This window comes from Pterocles gutturalis, unplaced genomic scaffold (genome assembly GCF_000699245.1).
Source record: "Pterocles gutturalis isolate BGI_N339 unplaced genomic scaffold, ASM69924v1 scaffold7611, whole genome shotgun sequence".
In the NCBI taxonomy this organism is placed as follows: Eukaryota; Metazoa; Chordata; class Aves; order Pterocliformes; family Pteroclidae; genus Pterocles; species Pterocles gutturalis.
The window spans coordinates 462-19,668 of record NW_010105354.1 but is presented as its reverse complement, the minus strand read 5'-3'; the positions used below and the strand labels follow the sequence as shown (position 1 = coordinate 19,668).

At 42.9% G+C, this 19,207-nt stretch overlaps 1 protein-coding gene across 1 annotated transcript; it reads right to left on the bottom strand.

Annotated features, from left to right (window-relative positions):
* Positions 1–318: 318 nt before the first annotated feature.
* Positions 319–16,332, bottom strand: PALM2 (paralemmin 2; the record flags this gene model as incomplete). Its single annotated transcript, XM_010087357.1, has 4 exons — positions 319–1,067; positions 6,594–6,695; positions 15,574–15,595; positions 16,216–16,332. Coding segments are annotated over 4 exons (990 nt in total), but the record flags the coding sequence as incomplete, so codon positions are not given.
* Positions 16,333–19,207: the final 2,875 nt, after the last annotated feature.

Sequence of the window (19,207 nt, the reverse complement as noted above, 5' to 3'; positions counted from 1 at the left end):
AAAAATCAAATAAATATGAAAACATTTGTTCTATTTCCCGTTTATCTCTCACTCTGCAATATTAAGGAAAAAAACCCCTAACAACACAAAAAAAAACCCCACCAAAAAAACCCCAGCCCCTCCCCAAACCCCAGATAGTATGTCTGATGGGAAAATAACCATGCGTTCCTCTTCCTGAAGAACTAGAAAGCAAAGCAACCCAACTGCAAGGCAATGGAGGCATTCACTTCCAGTTCACAGTATTGCAGTTAGAAGTACAGTGAGGTCTAAGGTAAGTGATGGAGCAGGAGCTGCCCGGAGCGGGTAAGGAGGAGGTGTTCACATGACAATACAGCATTGACAGCGCTTTTTCTTTTGTGTACCTGGGGTGGCTTCCAAGGGCAGGCTTTCTTCCTTCCCCTCAGGAGAGGAGGGCTCTGTCATGTCTGACAGGGGCCTGCCAGAGACCAGCTCCGCGGCGTTCCCGTCCATGGTGGAGACATCCGTCACCGTCTTCTCCCGCAATGACTTCTCGTCATCTTCGTCGATCAAGACCAGCTCTGCCTTGATGGTCTCATCGTAGCCCAGGACTTTCTTCGTCTCTTCTTCATCATCGATGTTCTGGTAGCCCATAAATATCATTGTCACCGGCTGATCTATGCTGGCCTCCGGGGCTTTGCCACCGCAGGATTTGTCTTGGGGCTGAGGGTTCACAGCATGACCTTTGCTGGGTTTGTGTATCATTTCCAGTTTTGCTTCCTTGAAGAGCATTTGCTCCTTCATATGGCTAAGGGTTCCATCGGCTACCACATTTCTGTCTGACACAGTCATTGTTTCATACCCTCCTTTTACATTTGATTGTCCAGCTTTTTGCATAAGTTCATCTACGTCCTTTGAGCTTAATTTATGCACTCCATTTTCTACCACTGTGCCACCAGAGTGAACCTCATAGACTACCTTGGTACCATCATCACAGACTTTGGATCCTCTTTGATGGGCCTCATCTGGGCCAACAGGTGAAGCAGAGACATTCTTGGTCTCTCCTGTCTGTTTGTCTTTCTCCACATTAATTTCCATGGTGCACAAAGCTTGAATGAAAACAAGAGAGGAAGTGCATGTTACAACAAAAAAAGCCAGTGAATGGTTAATTGCCAAACAGACAAAGAAAACTACGGTGCCCTTTTTCCTACCTCCTGCTTCTAAAGAGCCAAGCATTCTAGTTAGAGGTGGGACACAACGCTGTGGACAGAGATAGTTACTATGCTACAGCTTTTTGTGCAGCTGGAGGCTGGGCATACCTGCGGCAAATAGGACCTGTAATTCCATCTCATGCCATGTGAAGCTGCCTCTGATTAATTAGGAGCGCCAAGAGCACTGGGGTTAGGTGTAATTTAGACAAAGGGAGGTGACAGCATGCAGGTTGCTCTCAATCTTTCTATCTGAACTCACCTCAAAATTCAGAGAGAAACTCATCTCCAGGTATCTCTCTACTATTTTCCTTCTCTGCCATCCATCTGGCAGTCAGCTGGTAACAAGTTTTATTTGCTGCAAGTAATACCAGGACTGTTTTATTATCAATGCTTGTTGTTGCTTAACTCTTCCATCCGTAGCATTCAAAACATTTTAGAGCAAAGAAGAAACATTGTTTACCCCTGTTCTACACGTGGGAAGGCAACATCACTCAGGAATGGGATTACTGCTCCTGGAGATACGTGTCAGGGCAGGTGTCTCAGCTTCCACACCAAGGCATTGACAGTGACCTCTGCTTGCAGGTTAAGAGAACATAGAAAATGGCCAAGACGTGCTCCCTCATATATTTGGATTAGGCCCTAAGCACGACTGCCAAAGTTGAAGAACAAAGTAAGGATGAACTGATTTTCAAAGCATCATGAAATAACAGATAAAAACATGTGTGTGAGGGATGCGGCTTTGGGAGAGCAAAGAAGCTTTTTAAGCAGTTAAGGAGGACACAGCAACAAGATGAAAATTGTAGAGACCACACAGTAGGAAGAGACAGGCAGTCTACACCGCGCTAACACCCATTTTGAGATACGATGGTATCTCACTAGACAGATTTTCAAAGAGACATGTGCAAAGGCCTCACAGATATTTCAGAAGTGGCCAACTGTTAGAAACATTCCTTGTATGCAGGTGACAACATTTTGGCTCCTGGACAGACATCTACAGACACTTCATTACAAATTACCACAGGCAGCGACAAGTGTTCGTGAAACTTATGGTGATCATTTCCACTGAGGAACTTCAATGGTATAATTGTGATTTGTCTTACCTGGGGACACCACAAACTGGCATGTTGGCTTTTTTTCCTGACTTACTTTCAAGTGAGTCCAGACTATTCTTGCCCCAAGAACCAATGTAACTTGGTGTAGACTCATAGAAACATAGAATCACAGAATGGTTTGGGTTGGAAAGGACCTTAAAGATCATCTACTTCCAACCCCCTGCCATGGGCAGGGATACCTCCCACTAGACCAGGTTGCTCAAAGCCTCATAGAGCCTGGCCTTGAACACCTCCAGGGATGGGGCATCCAGAGGTTCTCTGTGCAACCTGTGCCAGTGCTTGTAGGCTTGTATTTAAAAAATCATGAATGTAAAAAATTACTCTTGCTTTAATACATTCCCTCAGTCTTATTATTCACACAGCAGATTTTTTTTCCTGCATCACTAAAGCACAGTATTTCATCAGCAATAGGAAGTTCTTCATAGCATGCACCATGACCCCCCCGTAGGTCTAGACAGAAAATTCATGTATTGCTGAGTGGGTGCATGCTGGCCCTCATAAGGCAGTCTCATATGGCCCCAGGAGTGCAGTTGGGTGGGCAGCCCAGCCAAATGGGGGTCTGGCCATCTGCGTGCTGTGTGCGTTTTATCGGACCTGAGTTGGTCCTGGCAGCGTTGGTTAGGTCAAGTGCAATGCCACACAAACACCTGTGTGGAGGCAGAGGATGCAGGTGCCAGTGGGTGAAGGAGCATTGCTGCCTCTGAAAGCAAAACATTGCCAAAGGCTGGAGCAGACTGCAGAAGCAGCAATATCAGCTCAGCCATTGCAAGCTGGGGGAATATCTCTAAGGACTGTATTTTACCACTGCTTTGGGGGGTTTATGGGCAAGCTGTGTCCACAGCTGTCATGACCCTGAGCACAGGATCCCCATTTTCACAAAGCTGGAGAGATATCGGTTTTCTGGTCTCCCTCCCTGTGCTGGAGTTTTCACGCCTGAGCATCCCACAGCAGCCCCAGCAGCAGAAGGAGGCTGCAGGGGCAAGAGCTGGGCTCTGGTCTGAGGTGTGCGGCAGGAGGCTGAGGGGAAGTTGACATGGACTGAAACAGGAGATTTAGGCTGAAAATACGGAATAACACTGTCATCCCAAGGCCAGTAGCAGTTAAGCCCTTGAGCAGGGTGTTCTGAGAAGGTGTAGCAGACTGCATGTCCTGATTTCAGCTGGACAGAGTTAACTTTCTTCACAGTAGCTAGGGTGAGGCTGTTTTGGATTTGTGCTGAGCAGAAGGCTATTCACATACTGATGGTTATAGTTGCTGCCAGGACAGTCAAGGACTTTTCAGCTTCTCTGCTGTGCCAGTGTCTGCAGGGGCAGGAGAAGCTGGGAGGGAGCATAGCCCCAGTGACTAGCTCAGGATTCAACCTTAGCTTTAGGACTGAGACCCAAATTGGCCAATGGTCTATTCCATATTGTGAATGTCATGCCCAGTAGCGAGTATCTGTCTCTCTCTGGGTTGTCTCAGTCTCTCAGACACTTGGGCTCTTATCTCCATTCTGGGATTGCAGTTTTGGGACTCTCCCTGCTCCAGGATCTTTGGCAAGGAACGGGCTGACCCTTGGTCATCGGGTGATGAGCAGTATCACTGTGTATCACTCATTTGCATATTTGTATATATTACTATTATGATCAGCATTATTATGATTCCCAATATTATTGTAGTTTATTTATTAAATTGTTCTTATCTCAACCCATGAGTCTCTTTTCCCTTTACCCCTTTAATTCCCTTCCCCATTCTCTGGGAGGGGAAAAGGGAGAAGTGTCCTGTGAGTCTCATGTGAGTAACTGTGCTCTGAAGTGTTTAATCCCACTTACAAGGGCTGATGAAACAAAAAGAGGCAGGTGCCACCACTAACATGCTGGAATTTGCTCCCTTCAAGGTGCAGTTTCTTTGGTGGGAGTGAGGGGGAGGAAGAAAGGAAGAGGAATTTATTGGCTTGACCCCAGGGCTCTGAACATCACTTGACCTCACCAGGGCTGCTCAGGCAGATATTATTCAACAACTGCAAACATTACAGAGGTAAAAGTAGAGGTTGGCTAGCTAGCCTATGGTGCAGGTGCTAAAACTGACATACTGGCAAGTTTTTGAATTTTTTGAACTGAAGCAAAGCTGAATTATCAGGGAGCAACAGCACATCCAGAAAACCATCTCTGATGGGCAGAAGTTCCTGATTTGTTCTGAGGACCACAGCCCTGCACAGAGGGCGTTGCCAGCCCACCGACTGGCCACCTGCTACCTTCTTGCTGAGAAGCAGCATCCTGATCTCCCCTGGAGCTCCTGTGCTTCTCCTCTTCTTTGAAAAACAAAACTATTATCTGGGGCACGACTTTTCAGTAAAGGCTGCAGTTTTTCCTGTGAAATAGAGTGCCATGTTATTACACATATTTTTAGCGCAGAAGAAGGTGCAATCTGCCAGACCCTCCCTGTTTTGAGGAACAAATTTCATTGAGTTGTGTGCATTAAAAGAAGGCTTGTATAATGAGTATGAATTCAGAAGCAGATAGGGAAAATCTGAGAGTTAAATCACATTGAATTGGCCATATTTAAGAAGAGTTGCAAGGTACATCTTTTTACCTGTGCTATGGAGTACTAATAAGTAATCATGTCCTACTTATTAGGAAGACTTTGGGCAGCAAGTTCTAGCACTGCTTGTAAGACTGTCCAACTGGCTAATCTGATCTAGAAAGTTAGCAGGTGTGGTCCTTGTGTATTTTTATGTTTGTCTAATTTGTTTATGCATTTTCTACTGTCCACATTTTATTTTCACTTCTTCTACTGTGATTTCAGCAGCAGTGTTTTTGACATAACATGCAGTTTATGACCTGCCCCAGGGATGACATTAAAGCTACTTTTGCAAGTAAATGCGTAAATATACTCAAGTTTCCTAGAAAGCTGTTCACTAATGAAATGGATTGCTGGAGGAGAAGTGAATAATAGAACCTGATGTATCTGCCTGTATGCATAATGTTTGTTCTCTGCAGCAAAACCTAGCAGCCTAGCTTGTTGAAGTAGCTGAAAAATGAACTAATGTTGATTTCTAAAATGTCTCTACTTAAGGAGAGCTTATTTACTGCAAAATGTGCTCTGTTAATACAATACAGAACTATCTGACAAAAGAGTTGAAACTGAAAGCAGTACTTGGAGATGACAGCCTATATTTATTCACAAGTACAAGTTTTCTGCACAAGCTTTAATTACAGTGTAATATGATGCAGTGCTTCACAACAACATGATCCCAACATGCAGTCAAAAGCATCTGGCTTCTGCCTGTTACGTGGATTCAGAGGCTGTTCTTTAAAAACAAAATCTTATTGGACTTCGAGCTTGTTTTAAGATGGATGCTTACACTCTGCCTTTGAGCACATATGCTGGTGCCTTTTCTTTAAGATATTGCACACACGCGATCTTATCAAGGACTACGTAAACAAGGCTTCTGGGTCATTAGAAGAATGAAAGAAATTATTGTATTCTTCGTGTTGACAAAATGGCACAAGACACACAGGGAAAAGCTTGCTTTTAAGACAGATCAGGGTAAGCACTGGTGGAAAAGCTTTTGGAATGGCTTGCAACAGGACCTCTGAACAAAATGGCATATCCCGTAGCAGTGTACAGTGTCTTAGCTGCAGACATTGCTTTGCTCTGCTTGTTAACCTGTTCTTCACCTAAGCCACCTTTCATTCCCACTCCCTGGGACACCCCTTAAGTAGCCACTAGCAATTTGGTCTTGAAACAAGGAATACATGGTTTTGAAAAGAAGGATCTTGAAAATAAAAACATACAGCCTTTAACAATCACATTGTTACATTTAAGACACATACTCAATCTGACAAAATAAGTGTTAGAAAATTCTCTGTGTGACTCCAAGCACAAACCATACCAAAATTCTCCCCACCTTTTCTCCAAGAGAAACAATTATATACAAATAGGTATAAAATGATATAAATGCTGAAGCATATATGGAGTCTTGTGAGTGCCTGTCTCATTCGTCTTAATGGGAGTTGCATGGGTACAATGGAGAAGACAAAACCTTAGCCTAGATACCATGTATTTGTATCAGCAAAGATGGAAAAAACTGAATGTTTCCATGTAAAAAAATTGGACGTGTTTCCTACGCTACTTGTATGTAGTTCAACTACATTGTTTTGAGAGTACTCATTGTTGCTCAAAAAGCCTTGACTTATTTACAAAATACAAATTAAGTGGCATTTCCTGGCATTTAAATGATATAAGGACACCAGACCCATTAAAGTAATACATCAAAAAAAGTTCATGGCTACTGGACTGGTATTATAATACTTTGTTCCTTGAGACTTACCAGCTACTCTGCTTGCTCCGTTCCACCCAGGAACTGGCTCTGCTGTTTGTGAATAGAGGGTTGGGAGTTCAGGGATCTGGGAGTAAATGTAATTTACTGCATCTGGTGTCAGAGAACAGGAAACAGTTAGATTCATGCTAGGAGCCCCAATGGCTTAATTGCTTAGACAGCAGAGTATTGTCAGCCCCGACAATAGTCACTGGAGCTTTGTACTAGATAATTGGATCAAAGCAAACAAAGTGCAAAGTCACTGTAATGTGATGGGTGTTCAATAGACTAGCTGAGGCAGGAGGGAATAGGTCCAGATGACTCAAACCTTATGTCAGTTGAACACATAAAATTATTTGTCAGGAGGTTCTAGATTTATCAAGTCCGTGACCTTTAAAATGGTGGGGAGAGAGGGAGAAGGTAAGGAACAAACCTAACATGATACCCAGAATACATAACATTTCAAATAGAGATATAAAAGCCTAAAAATGCTAGTGTTGACTGAATGGGATGAAAGGCCATCTCTTTTCACTGTTTGTTTCCAATATTACTGAATCGGCATTTGACTCTTTGTTCTTAAAGCTGAAATATAGCTAATAATGAAATCACGTATAGATACTGATAGGGTGCCCATTGTGACCTTCAGTAGGTATTAAGCACCTGCCAGTTCTGCAGTGCCATCATTCATTAACAAACCCTGAACTAGCAGAAACCTATCTTAAAGGACTGACTTGTTTTACATTTGGGCTTATTACCATAAGCTAAATATGCTCTTCAGAATTTACAAATTACAAAAGGAACTTACAAATATTTGCCACGACATGTTTGGAGGCTGGTGAAATATAACTAGATAGTATATATTGTTCTCCTAGGATTCAGTGGCTGAGCTGAAAGCAGAGCACAGAGTAGAGATGTGCAAATAACTGACTTACAATTCAGGTACCAAACCAAAAAAAAAAAACAAAACCAAACCTAAAAATCACATTCTTTCCTGTCAACCATAAATGTTTTCAGTTTTGTATGGAAACAGTTAAATTTCTGTTCAAACATAAGATGCCTATGTGGTGTGAAACAGAGCATTCTTTTTCCTCCAAGGGAACTTTGCTGGTTATAATTTGAGTTGTTGAGCCCTCAGTATGGCCTGGTCCATGTGTCAGGGTAGGAGGCGGAAATCTGCCTTCCACGGTGCCTCTTGCTCTTATAAATAGGTGAGATAAGAAGACTAGCGCAAACCATAAAAGTGAACTGGTGAAAGGAAAGAGAAAACGAAGTGTCCTGTTCTAGGCTGCTTGACTACATCTGGTGAAGGGAGACTCTTCCATCACATTCCCTATGGGCTAACACCTTTCCCAGAAAAAAAAAATCCTTTCACCTGGTGGCATCCTCAGCAAAGACATGATCTGCAACCTCTAATCCCAAGGTCTGCTCCTTTGGCAGGAAAATTTGGGCTAGTATTAGTGAAGTGGTTTTACCACCTTAACAGTCTACAATGGCCACCAGCACTGCTGGGTGCAGGAAGATAGTAATCACAGTTCCCAAAAACACCCTTCATCCCTCCATGGAGCACTGTAGGAAGGTCCCTCTTCCCCCTTCCTATATCAGAGGAGGATGGCATGGAGGAACGGTGCAAATTCATTCCAGAAAGCCAGAAAGTTAGTATGTAAGTTCAGTTTGTATCAGGAGAATTTGGAAAAAAAAAACCCACCAAAATTTGGGCAGGGAAATATCATTTTACTTCATACTTCAGTAGACAAATGGCAGTCTTAGAAAATGGGCTTTTATATCTTCAGGGCATATTACTTCCTCAAAATCTTTTATTTTTAGCAGAAGAGCCTAGGAGAAATAGTTGTTTAAGACACAGCTGACTGAGCAATGGCCAGTAACAGCTGCTTTCTTTGACGGGTTTCTTGCCTCTGATGAGAAATTGGTTCAATGCTTGGTGTTGTTATTCTGAGAAATATCACCAGCAAATGAGCAGGCCATTATTGAAAATGGAAGTAATTTCTCAGAAGAAGGAACTGGGGACTGTGTTTGTGTGCCAGAATAAGAAGGCACTTTGTGTTCTGCAAATGGCAGAAATTTAGTAATTATTCACCCCATAGAGTGTACTGCTGGAACAGTAGTTTGGGTACACAATCATCCAGTGACTTGAGTGACAGACCTATCTGTCCACATGTGGGTGTAATTAATGCAGATTGGTGTTGCTGAACTAATCATCCTTACTTCTTTCGCAGTCCATGGGAACAAATAGGCACAGTTAGGGTGCAGTTCTTATTCCAGGGCACTGCAGGAGGCAAAATCCATCACAAGTGTTTGTTTTTCCCCGGTGCCTGTACAGCGAACTGAGCTGACCATCCTGGCAGCTAGCATCGCTGACATCTAGCAGTGAGCAAGATCAGTTGTACAGCTTGATGGTGAAACTATCGCTTTGAGGCTGTACATGTCTGTTGACCTCAGTAAGTTGGGGGTTTTTTACTTCCTGCTTTAGGAGACAATATCTAGGTAAGTGTTAGGTGTTGTTAATATTGACTCAGTTTAGAAATGACCCAGGGTGTTACTTAGAATAAAATATTAAAAAATTAACTTCAGGGCCTCTGGCAATCTCTCATTATTGTCCTGAGAGGGAACCCCTGTGGTGGGGGTAGGATTCTTGCGTACTTTCTTCTGAAGCAAAGGGTGGTGCTATGTGTCAGAAATGGGGTATTTGACTAGAAGAAGTTGGGGCTTGGTTGATTCTGCCAGTTCCTGCCTTGTCCCCCCCAAACAAAGCTAACATGTTCATTTCCCTTTATCTCACTGGTAGCAAAGTGTATTTCATTTAGCACCTTCAAAAAAGTTATAAGAGGTCAATTTTACAAGGAGTGGATGAGGCACAAATTAGCATTTCATTCTCATGAGAAGTTAGAACATAAATTAAAGCATTTGAACCGACTGCATTCAATATCTTCATGTCAGCCTTTGATGACTTACTATTACCTAAGGATGCCAGAAAACATGTCCTGTGGCTTTTTGTTCTACTTACAAAAAAACTGTGTTTTAGGGTTATGGCACTCTTCCATATTATCAGACAGAGAAGTGCTTGGGAAAACATATGGGGACAGATAATCCTTCAAGAATGCTTACACAAAAATAAACCTTCAGAATTGCTTAGAATAGCTCTCATGCAGAGGCTTGTGGCCAAATGTTGGACGCAACAATTTTCCAAGGGCTGTTTTATCTTTAAAAAGTCTGACTACCACTAAAATTAGTGGTAGGTCTTCTGCAAATACTGCTCCCAGGGCAGGGCTGTTCCACCTGCAAAGCCCTCTGGGGCTCCATGTGGCTACATCAGAGGGGACAAAGGTTTCGAGCCTCCCACCACGTCTGTAAAACCACAAATGGAGGCTTAAGCAGGAAGCTTTGCTAAAAGCTGAATAGCCTGGCTCTGACTTTAATGAATCAATCATGCTTTAATGAATGAACTTGGGTATAGGCTCCACAGCTGACACCGGTATATCCATAAGCAACGGGGTGGATGAGCGCAGCTACCAGAGCAGTAAGGAATGCTCTCCAAGCCTTTCCAAAGGCAAGAACCCTATATTCAGCCACCTCAAGTGCATGTATACCAATGTCTGTATTCTGGCCAACAAGCAGGAGGAGCTAGAGCCCCATAGCCGGTCTGAGAGATGTCCCAGGAGTCATAGAAGCTTGGTGGGAACACTCACATGATGGGAAGACCACAATGGATGGCTGCAAACACTTTCAGAAAGACAGGAAGGGAAGAAGAGGAGGTGGGGTTGCACTTTATTTGAGAGAGAAACTTGAGTGCATAGAGGATTGCGCTGGAGACCATGCCAGTTCTATTGAATGACTGACTTTGTATCAAGATTAGAGAGATCATCACTAAGGGGGATCTTCTGTTAGGTATGTGTTACTGACCTCCCAGTCAGGATGATGAAATTGACAAAACCTTACTTTGGCTGCTCAAGGAAGTCTTGGGCCAACAGAACCTGGTTCTCATGGGTAGCTTCAATTACTCAGATGTTTGTTGGAAAAAAAAAATTAAAATAAAAGGTGCACAAGCTGTCCATCAGGTTCCTGGAATGCATTGAAGACCGCTTTCTGCTACAGATGCTGGACATGCTGACTAGGAGCAGTACATTGCTAGATTTACTGCTCACAAATCAAGAAGAAGATTTACTTAACAACATGGTATCAATGGTAGCCGTGGATGCAGTGACCACAACATTGTGGAGTTTAAGATCCTGCTGAGCACACTGAAGACCAGTAGTAAGACAAAGACCCTGAAATTTAGAAAAGCCAACTTCATGGGGTTGGAACTAGATGATCTTTAAGGTCCCTTCCAACCCAAACCATTCTGTGATTCTGTGTGTGATTCTGTGATTCAATGTGCTCAGAGCCCCACTGTGAGGGGTTCCATGGGAAGCATCCATGGAGGGCAAAGGAGCTTGTGAGCACTGGGAGCTATTAAAGAGTGCCTGCTGGAAGCACAAGAACAGTCCGTCCTCTATAAAGAGAAAGGAAAAAGGCTGAACAAAAGACCACCCTAGCTTAACAATGAGATTTTAAGTGTAATTAAAAGCAAAAAAAGAAGCATACCGACTATGGAAAGGCAGCCAAATAGCCATGAGGACTACAGGAACCTTGCTAGGTTATGCAGAGATATAGTCAGGAAGGCTCAGGCTCAGCTAGAACTGAAATTGGCCAAAGATGTCAAGTACCACAAGAAAGGGTTCTTCAGATTTGTGAGCAGTAAGCAGAAGCACAGGGGAGTCATAAGCCCATTACTAAACAGAGCAGGGAAACCACTCACTAACAATGCTGACAAGGCAGATGTGCTCTGTGCCTTCTTTGCCTCTGTCCTAGTGGCACAGGTAGACCCCAGATCACAAGATCAAGTAGCTATGACAACTCATGTCCTGACTCACTGGTGGTGGAGGAAGGGCTGGTCTGCAGCCTCTTGCAAGGGCTCAATGCACATAAATCCATGGGTCTGGTCAGAATCTACCCCAGAGTGCTAAGAGAATTGGCTGACACTGTTGCAAGGTGACTATCTACAATATTTGAAGGTCATGGAGATCAGGGGATATCCCTGATGACTGGAAGAGGGAAAAATGTCATGCCCATATACAGGGAGGGACCAAAGGAGGACCCAGGAAACTAGAGGCCCATTTGTCTAACTTAATTCCCTGGAAAAGTGACAGAATGAGTCCTCCTAGGAACTATTACAAACCAAATGGAGCAGGTCATTGGGAGAAGCCATCATGGATTTACCAAGGGCAAATCACAACAGACTAACTTGATTGTCTTCTACAACAATATAATATCTCCTGTTGGCATGGTGAGAGCAGTGGGTATTGTTTACTTGAACTTCAGCAAAGCATTTTACGTTGTTTCCCATAGCCTTCTGGATGAACAGATGAGATACAGATTGGATGAGCAGTCTGTGAGATGGGTAGGAAATTGGCTTAACAGGCTGCACTCGAAGGGTAGTGATCAATGGTTTTCACTCAGGTGGCCAGAGGTGCTGTAATTGTGGCAGACATGGATGCAGATTGAATTAAAAAGTTACTTAAAACCCTACAACCGAAAACCAATTGCTGACAATGTTTTAAAGGACGTGGAAAGCACTCTGCAAAGATCTGTACTTGACTCCTCTGAGGGTATGCTCGTCTGTTTTGCTGTTGGGCTGCACAGCTCTCCTCAAGATCAGAGGAGAGAAAACCAGACGAGTCTCTAAGCAATGTGCTGGGAACTAAACAATCCAGGCCAAGTTTCCAGAACCACATCTTTGTCAAATATATGCTAATACATATCAAATTCAAACAGAGGCCTGTGCAAACTGTAGAGTTACTGTAATTGTGGCTTCTGTATGTTGGCTGAAGTAGCAGCATGTAGTCTGCGTACAGATGGCCAAAGATTGCAGAGGATGAATTTACCCCTGAGGCAAATTCAGCAGTCAAGATCTTAATGTGGCTTGTATTTTTTATATGCATTGAGCCATAGACACATGCACATACAAAGAAAGAGCTCTCTCTTTCCATTTGTTCATGATGTGCACGCAGCATAGCACTACCGCATGCCTGGTTTTGACTGCAGACCTGAGCAGCGACAAATTATGTAATCCCTAGCATCATCTCAGGCCTTGTTTAATGGAGAGCTTGCTGATGACAAGCCACCAAAGGGCTGGCAGAAGTACAACTGCAGGTGACAGGGCCACAGCCCCCAGCCTTAGCAGTTCTGCTGCTTCCTCTCTTGTGGCGATCTATGAAGGCAGAGTGTGTTCCTACCCTGGGAAATAGGGGATGTGTCTTTATTGTGCCTGGATGACTTCAAGCTCAGAAATGCTCAGTGCCAAACACAACTGTTTTCTGGGAAGGGTGGGAAGGACACAGAGAGTCACCTGATGGGTCACTGGTGCTCACCAGCATTTCTCCCCTTGCAGCCTTTGCTGGGACCCCTCTGGGCTCTGTCTACCTGTAGTTGTGCTTTCTGCACACTCAAAAGCTCTGTCACCACCTTATGCATGGCACAGAAACATGCACAGGGACACTGTGGTGAGATAAATCACTTTCAGTACCATCATCACATTTAGAATAAAGGGTGGGATGGACACAGAGCAAACTAACACGAGATTCACAGAGCTGAAGCCTTTCAGGATGTGGCAGAGATTGAAGAAATTGCCCCAACAGGTTGGTGTTAGTTTTTGTCTGTGTCTTGCACAGCCTTCCTGTGTTATCCAGTATCTCATACCATTTTTCTCTTCAGCATATGTTACAGAGAGTTGGCAGACAGATGGTTGATCTGCAACAAAGCAAGTTCTGCATGTTTTCAAAGGAAGGAAAAATCTATAGTACCAAAGTGCTCACAGTGAGCTATGTATGCGTTTTCTTCCTGCTCTGCTCAGCTACCCTCACAGACTGTTGTCAGAGAGCAGAAAACAGGGGACCTGCTTGGCTTTCACCATGGGGAGATGAACAGTCACATCGTACCCACAGTGGAAGGGATAACAGGACAGCTTGCAGCCTTGGCCATCCCTATAGGAGCCGAGTATGGAACTGCCTAGAGGATGACCTGGGCTTGCCTCAGCCCACAAGGACCAGCTTGCCGAGAGGAAGAGACAAGATATATAAAGCAAGTGGTCTGGAAGAGAAGACGTAACAGTTAACTTAGCTATATCCCCTGCTCCCTCTTCTTGCACATTTATTCGAAAGGCACTCTCTTCTCTTTGGCATAGTTTTGCGATTTCTCTGTTACCCTTCAGAAATCATGAGCTGTCCTTGCTTCTGTCTCAGTCTGGAAGGATCTGCTGAAAGCAGGGAAAATCTGGAGACCAGTAAGGCCCCTTTTTAACCCAGTGAAATACTACATTGCTACAAGAAAATACCTTTGGGGAAGCTACTACTACATAGTTGCTAGCTGGGGCTTCCTTTGATTCTTGTTTCCTCAAAATGCACATCAAGAGGGAGACGATGTCTTGCAGGTGTCATAAAAGCTCCTGAGCACTTTGGGTGCTAATTCCTGTAAGCACTATTCCTTTTTCGGAATCTTACCAACAACCATGGTGAAACTCTGCAGATTTGCCATTCTGGATCTTTATTTACTTTGCGGTAGCGGATTTCAAACGCTCCAGGAGGAAGGAAGAAGAAGTTCTTAGCATGGAGCATCCTGTCCGGGACTTTTTTTTTTCTTTGATGACAGGATTTAATGTAAAACTTGAGCTATATTGCTAACAGGAGTGAAAATTTCTGAAGTAGATCTTTGAGTTAGAAAGAAAACCCTTTTACTAACCCATACTAATCCCCTCAAAAAGAGTCTTCCCCAAACAGCTTCACATCAGCTCATATACTACATATTAACCTTCCATAGCGTCCCAGTGCTTTAATGTTAGGATCATCCTACGTATTCCTCACCTATACTCCCCACACGGTTGGGCATCGCTTTGTCAGCAGCTGGGGGAAATGGTTGTGACCTTGCTGTTTTGCATTTTGTTAGTTCATAGAATCACAGAATCATATAAACATAGGACAGTTATGGTTGGAAGGGACCTTGAAGTTTGAGTTCCAACCCCCTGCTATGGGCAGGGACATGACCAGGTTGCTCAAAGCCTCATCCAGCCTGGCCTTGAACACCTCCAGGGATGGGGCATCCACAGCTTCTCTGGGCAACCTGTGCCAGTGCCTCACCACCCTCACAGTGAAAAATTTCTTCCTAATATCTAATCTAAATCTACCCTCTTTCAGCTTAGTTCAAAGACGTGTGCTGAGAATCTATGTCTGGAGCACAGATTTATCTGCAGATAGAGCAGCATGGTATCCTTCCTGGATCCTAAGGGTCCTGGAGAGGCACTACAAGGGTCTCTCTAGCTTCTTGGGAACCAACGACATTATTTGCTTGCTCAGACACCTAAATTTATAGCTCCGTATCTAGACATCACACATAGTGTGACACCGAGTTCACAAATGAAGAATTATTACATTTTCATCCACCCACGTGAGGTTTTCCTTCTCTAAGAATCATTGTGTAGCGAGTATTGTTCATCAGTCAAGTAATCTAATTTTAATAGTTGTTCCTGTGTATTAGGAATAGTCCTCATTGTATTTAACCATTTATGAACAGGGCATGAGCGCATACAATGGAGAAGGCTGACCACAGAGAAGTGAAAAGGAGTCTACAGTGCAGGGCTATCATGTGGTGAAAGAGGTCAGCATCATACAGGTTGTATACTGTCTGTTTTGAGTCATCCATGCTGTTCTTTTCCCTTGTGTGCACATAAGAAGAGGTGGAGCTCTGCCAAAGGAAAACCGTTTCACCACAATAGCAATGTTTGTGCTTGTGCTATAGCAATACCAAAGGAAAAGGTAATGGCTCTAGCAATAAATCAGAAACATACAACGAAGAGAAGAACCTACACTCTGTAAACTTTTGCAACAAAGCTATAATAACAACTCTCTTTAGACCCAAAGCTATACAATAATAAAAAGGCACTTACCACCGTCCTGGTGTGAGAAACTCTGTGAAGAGAAAAAATAAGATATTTGGTTAAACCTTTTGTATTTTGGTTATAATTTGCATGCAGTCTTGATTTTTATGCTAGGCTTGCTTTTATGGTTCTTTGTAATTTTTAAATAGGCAACTGAGGATGTTGCCCCTGAGGTTTATCTGCCACTGGAGGCTGAGGGAGGGGGACATGGTGTAACTGAAAGGAGAACAGTACTGTTTGTTGCAGACTGTAATGTTCGGAAGTGGCATTGGTGGTGAATGCCACTACCCCTGGGTGCCACAGGGAGTGGGAAAGTTTGAGATGCCTTCCAGGGTCCTGTTGGCATCTTTCAGTGGGGCCAAAAGCTCACACGGTTTGCTTGCAGATAAGCTAGGAAGAGAGCCTCTGAAATGCCTCTGCAAAAAAAGCTGGAGTGGGAAGGGGAAATCCAAATAACCCAACCACAATAAATCTGATGCCTACATATCTTTTCTAGTCTTGTTCATCCTGGTTTGAGCTAGGTGCTCTGCAACCGCCCTCAATCATCCCATAAGTTCATGAATTAAAACTGCTGCTTTCAAACAGTGCTGAGCCTACCCTGGTTTCAATCTGTGCCTGAGTGTCTTTTTTTTTTTTTTTTTTTTTAAATACCTTTTGCCAGTTGTCGAACGATTTATCAGTCTCCTTTAGTTTCTCCAGAATGATTTGTTCTTTGGCAGATATTTGGGATTCTTCACTTTCTAATTTCTGTATTTCTTGTTCCAGCCTATGGAAGACACACGGACACGCACATACACACAAAAATAAAACATGTAAAATTATTTAAATGAGCCATAGTTTCCTAGGTATTAATTAGCATTTCAAATGTTATCAGGAGCATCCTTCACTCTTGTTACTCACAACGACATTCTTAGTGGGTGAGGGGCATCTGAATTATTTGTGAAACAGACAGATCTATTTAAAAGAAAAACTAATTCTCTTATTATCCACTTCTGCAGAAGCACGTACAGATTTACTAAAAATATATGTTGGTATCCCTTCACCCCAATTCCCATAACGCCTCTCAGATATGCACTTTCATTTTAGAAATCACAGTATGGGATATAACCATAAATATCCAGTAATAATTAGAGGAATAGGTGTCTTCTAATGCTTCTGTACTCCAGACAATGAAACTGGAAACAGTTGTTGGAAGCTGGCAGTCAACCAGTTGTGTTAGGAGTTTCTCTTGAACTATTGCTTGGCCCACTCCTGACAACACTTCTTCAGGAAGCCAAAAGCATTGAATATCCATCTGTGTTTTCTACTGTTACTGTGTGATACTGGGGACCCCAGAGGCTTCAGGTAATCAAATACACAGGCTGCTCAAAAAATACACTTATTTTGCTAGGCAGTAAGCATTCAGCACTCTCATTTCTCTTGTTGAGACCTAACGGCACTGGCTTCTTAAGATGTGTTGATTGTGACTGGGGACACACTTTAACCAGGGTTAGATTCTCCATTACTTTAACTCCATCATCTTCTTATTGACATGATTTATGCAGGTGCAGGAATATTCCCTCTTTCTCTACATATATTTTTATGTATTCCACCATCTTTATTTTCTCACTTTTCACCATAAAACCACCCCAAAACTGTAATATGAGATATGATGAATGCGTTTGAATAGGGATAGTTACCTAAAACTCTCTTTGTTTTCAGAAAGAGCTGTGACTGCTCACAGCTTGTTGGACCATATTTCTTTTAACATTAGAGATCAGCATCACCCAGTATTTTCCTCACCCACAGCTGCTTGCTTTCTTCCTGTCTGACACCACTTACCAAGTGAAGGATCAGGGTACTGATCCAAGCTAAAGGGACACATTTTTCTTCCTTCCCAGCCCTGCTCGGCACAGGACTTCATTAATGCTTGTTTCATCCCAAGGCAGAGGGCAAGGAGAAGGTGACAGTGAGCAGGTAGGGAGGAGTGAGGGTGGGTTTGCTCCCTTCTGGGGCTTAGAACCTTGAGTTGCTTGTGAAATTCATGTCTAAATATAGATGCAGGGGTCTAACTTAAGGCACCCACCTGGGAATTTTTTCCCCACTCTCTATTTGTGCAAGGATGAAAGATGCGTGGCACTTGTTGATGACACTTTTCATTAAAGGAAGGGAAAAGTGTCACAGCCTCAAGTTGTTGCAGATGGAAAAGGCAGACTATTCTCTCCTGAAGTGTGTGAATGTTTAACAGTCTTGACTTTGTGGTGATTTGTCAAACCACTGTATTTATCTCTTAAAGGCAACTCCCTCATCTCCAAGTTGAAATGGCTTAACTGCAGTGATTTTTAAAGTGAACTGTTTGAAAGTACTGCTCCAATCCACTTAATGTTTTCTCCAAGATAATATAAAGACTTTAAAAATGCAAAATATTTTGAAACAAAATATTTTTTCTGCTGAAATGGGACAATTTGATGCAGAATTAAATTTCCCCCTAATGTTGTGATTTAGGGAGAAACAGATTTCAAAAAATACTGTTTCATCTTGACTTTTCTTCCCAGGAAATTTTCTAAAATACTTAGTGAAGTGAAAAAAATAATTTGTCACTGAGGTCAGCCATTGCCATGTTCCTACTTAATGAATTTAGAAGTCAACAAGAAGGTGGCTTCTTTTCCTTCCCTATCCCTGGGAATGCTTAGTAGATCCATATACATTTATAACTTGCTGAAAAAGACATTTGAAATATTCTGCTGTGCTGTCTGGTGAAACTACTTTCTGGAGCTGGGTGAGTCAGGGTTCACTGGTATATTTCTTTTCTTTCCAAGTGAATCACTAAGCAGCATCTTCAGGATGCATATTGTGTAGCCTGGTACATTTTGCTTGCTGCGTGATCCAGGAACATCCTGGAAAATGGGAGTGCATAGAAGCCAGCAACCACAAAACACAGTGGGAAAAAAAAGTCCTTTTTCTTTCAAATGAACTGAACATTATTTAATAATTTATGGCAATGAAAACACTGTGAGCATACATGATCTAAGGCAACTCATTTGATGTGAGTAAGGTTATAAGCAAACAGACGCCTTGTAATTTGGAGTGATCGTAAGTGCACCATTTTTGGTGCACCAGCTGAAAACTGTAGAAGGTTTTTAATGAACTGTTTGGTCTTCCAGAGAAAGTGTGCTTCTAACGCATGCACATGTGCACTTGCATATGCACACCCAGTAATTGATTTAATTTGTATTTTCTTGCTTTCTGGCTACTTGCTCTCTTGCTTTTCCTTATTTATGTCTCTTTTATCCTCTCGTCCTGGTGCAGTTCCTTAGTTTCTGCTTCATTTGTGCCAGCCTCGCCATTAAAACAAGTTGTGCAGATGCAACATCATGTTACCCTATTTCGACAAGATATCTTGTTTTGTTTTGTTTTTTCCTGAATTCCTTCTTCAGTTCCTTTTAGAAGTAGTATTAACAACTTACTAAAGATGAAAGGGATGAAGACAGAGCTGCCAGGATTTAGAAACATGAGTGAAGTTGGTAGGGACACAGATTTCCTATGCAACACTGAGTAAAAATGCATGCAAACTCATCCCAGAGATGCAAACTGCCCTTTTATTGCTGAAATCTGTGCAGGCAGACTGAGTCTCCCAGGCCCTGTGTAGAATAGGTCTGCATTC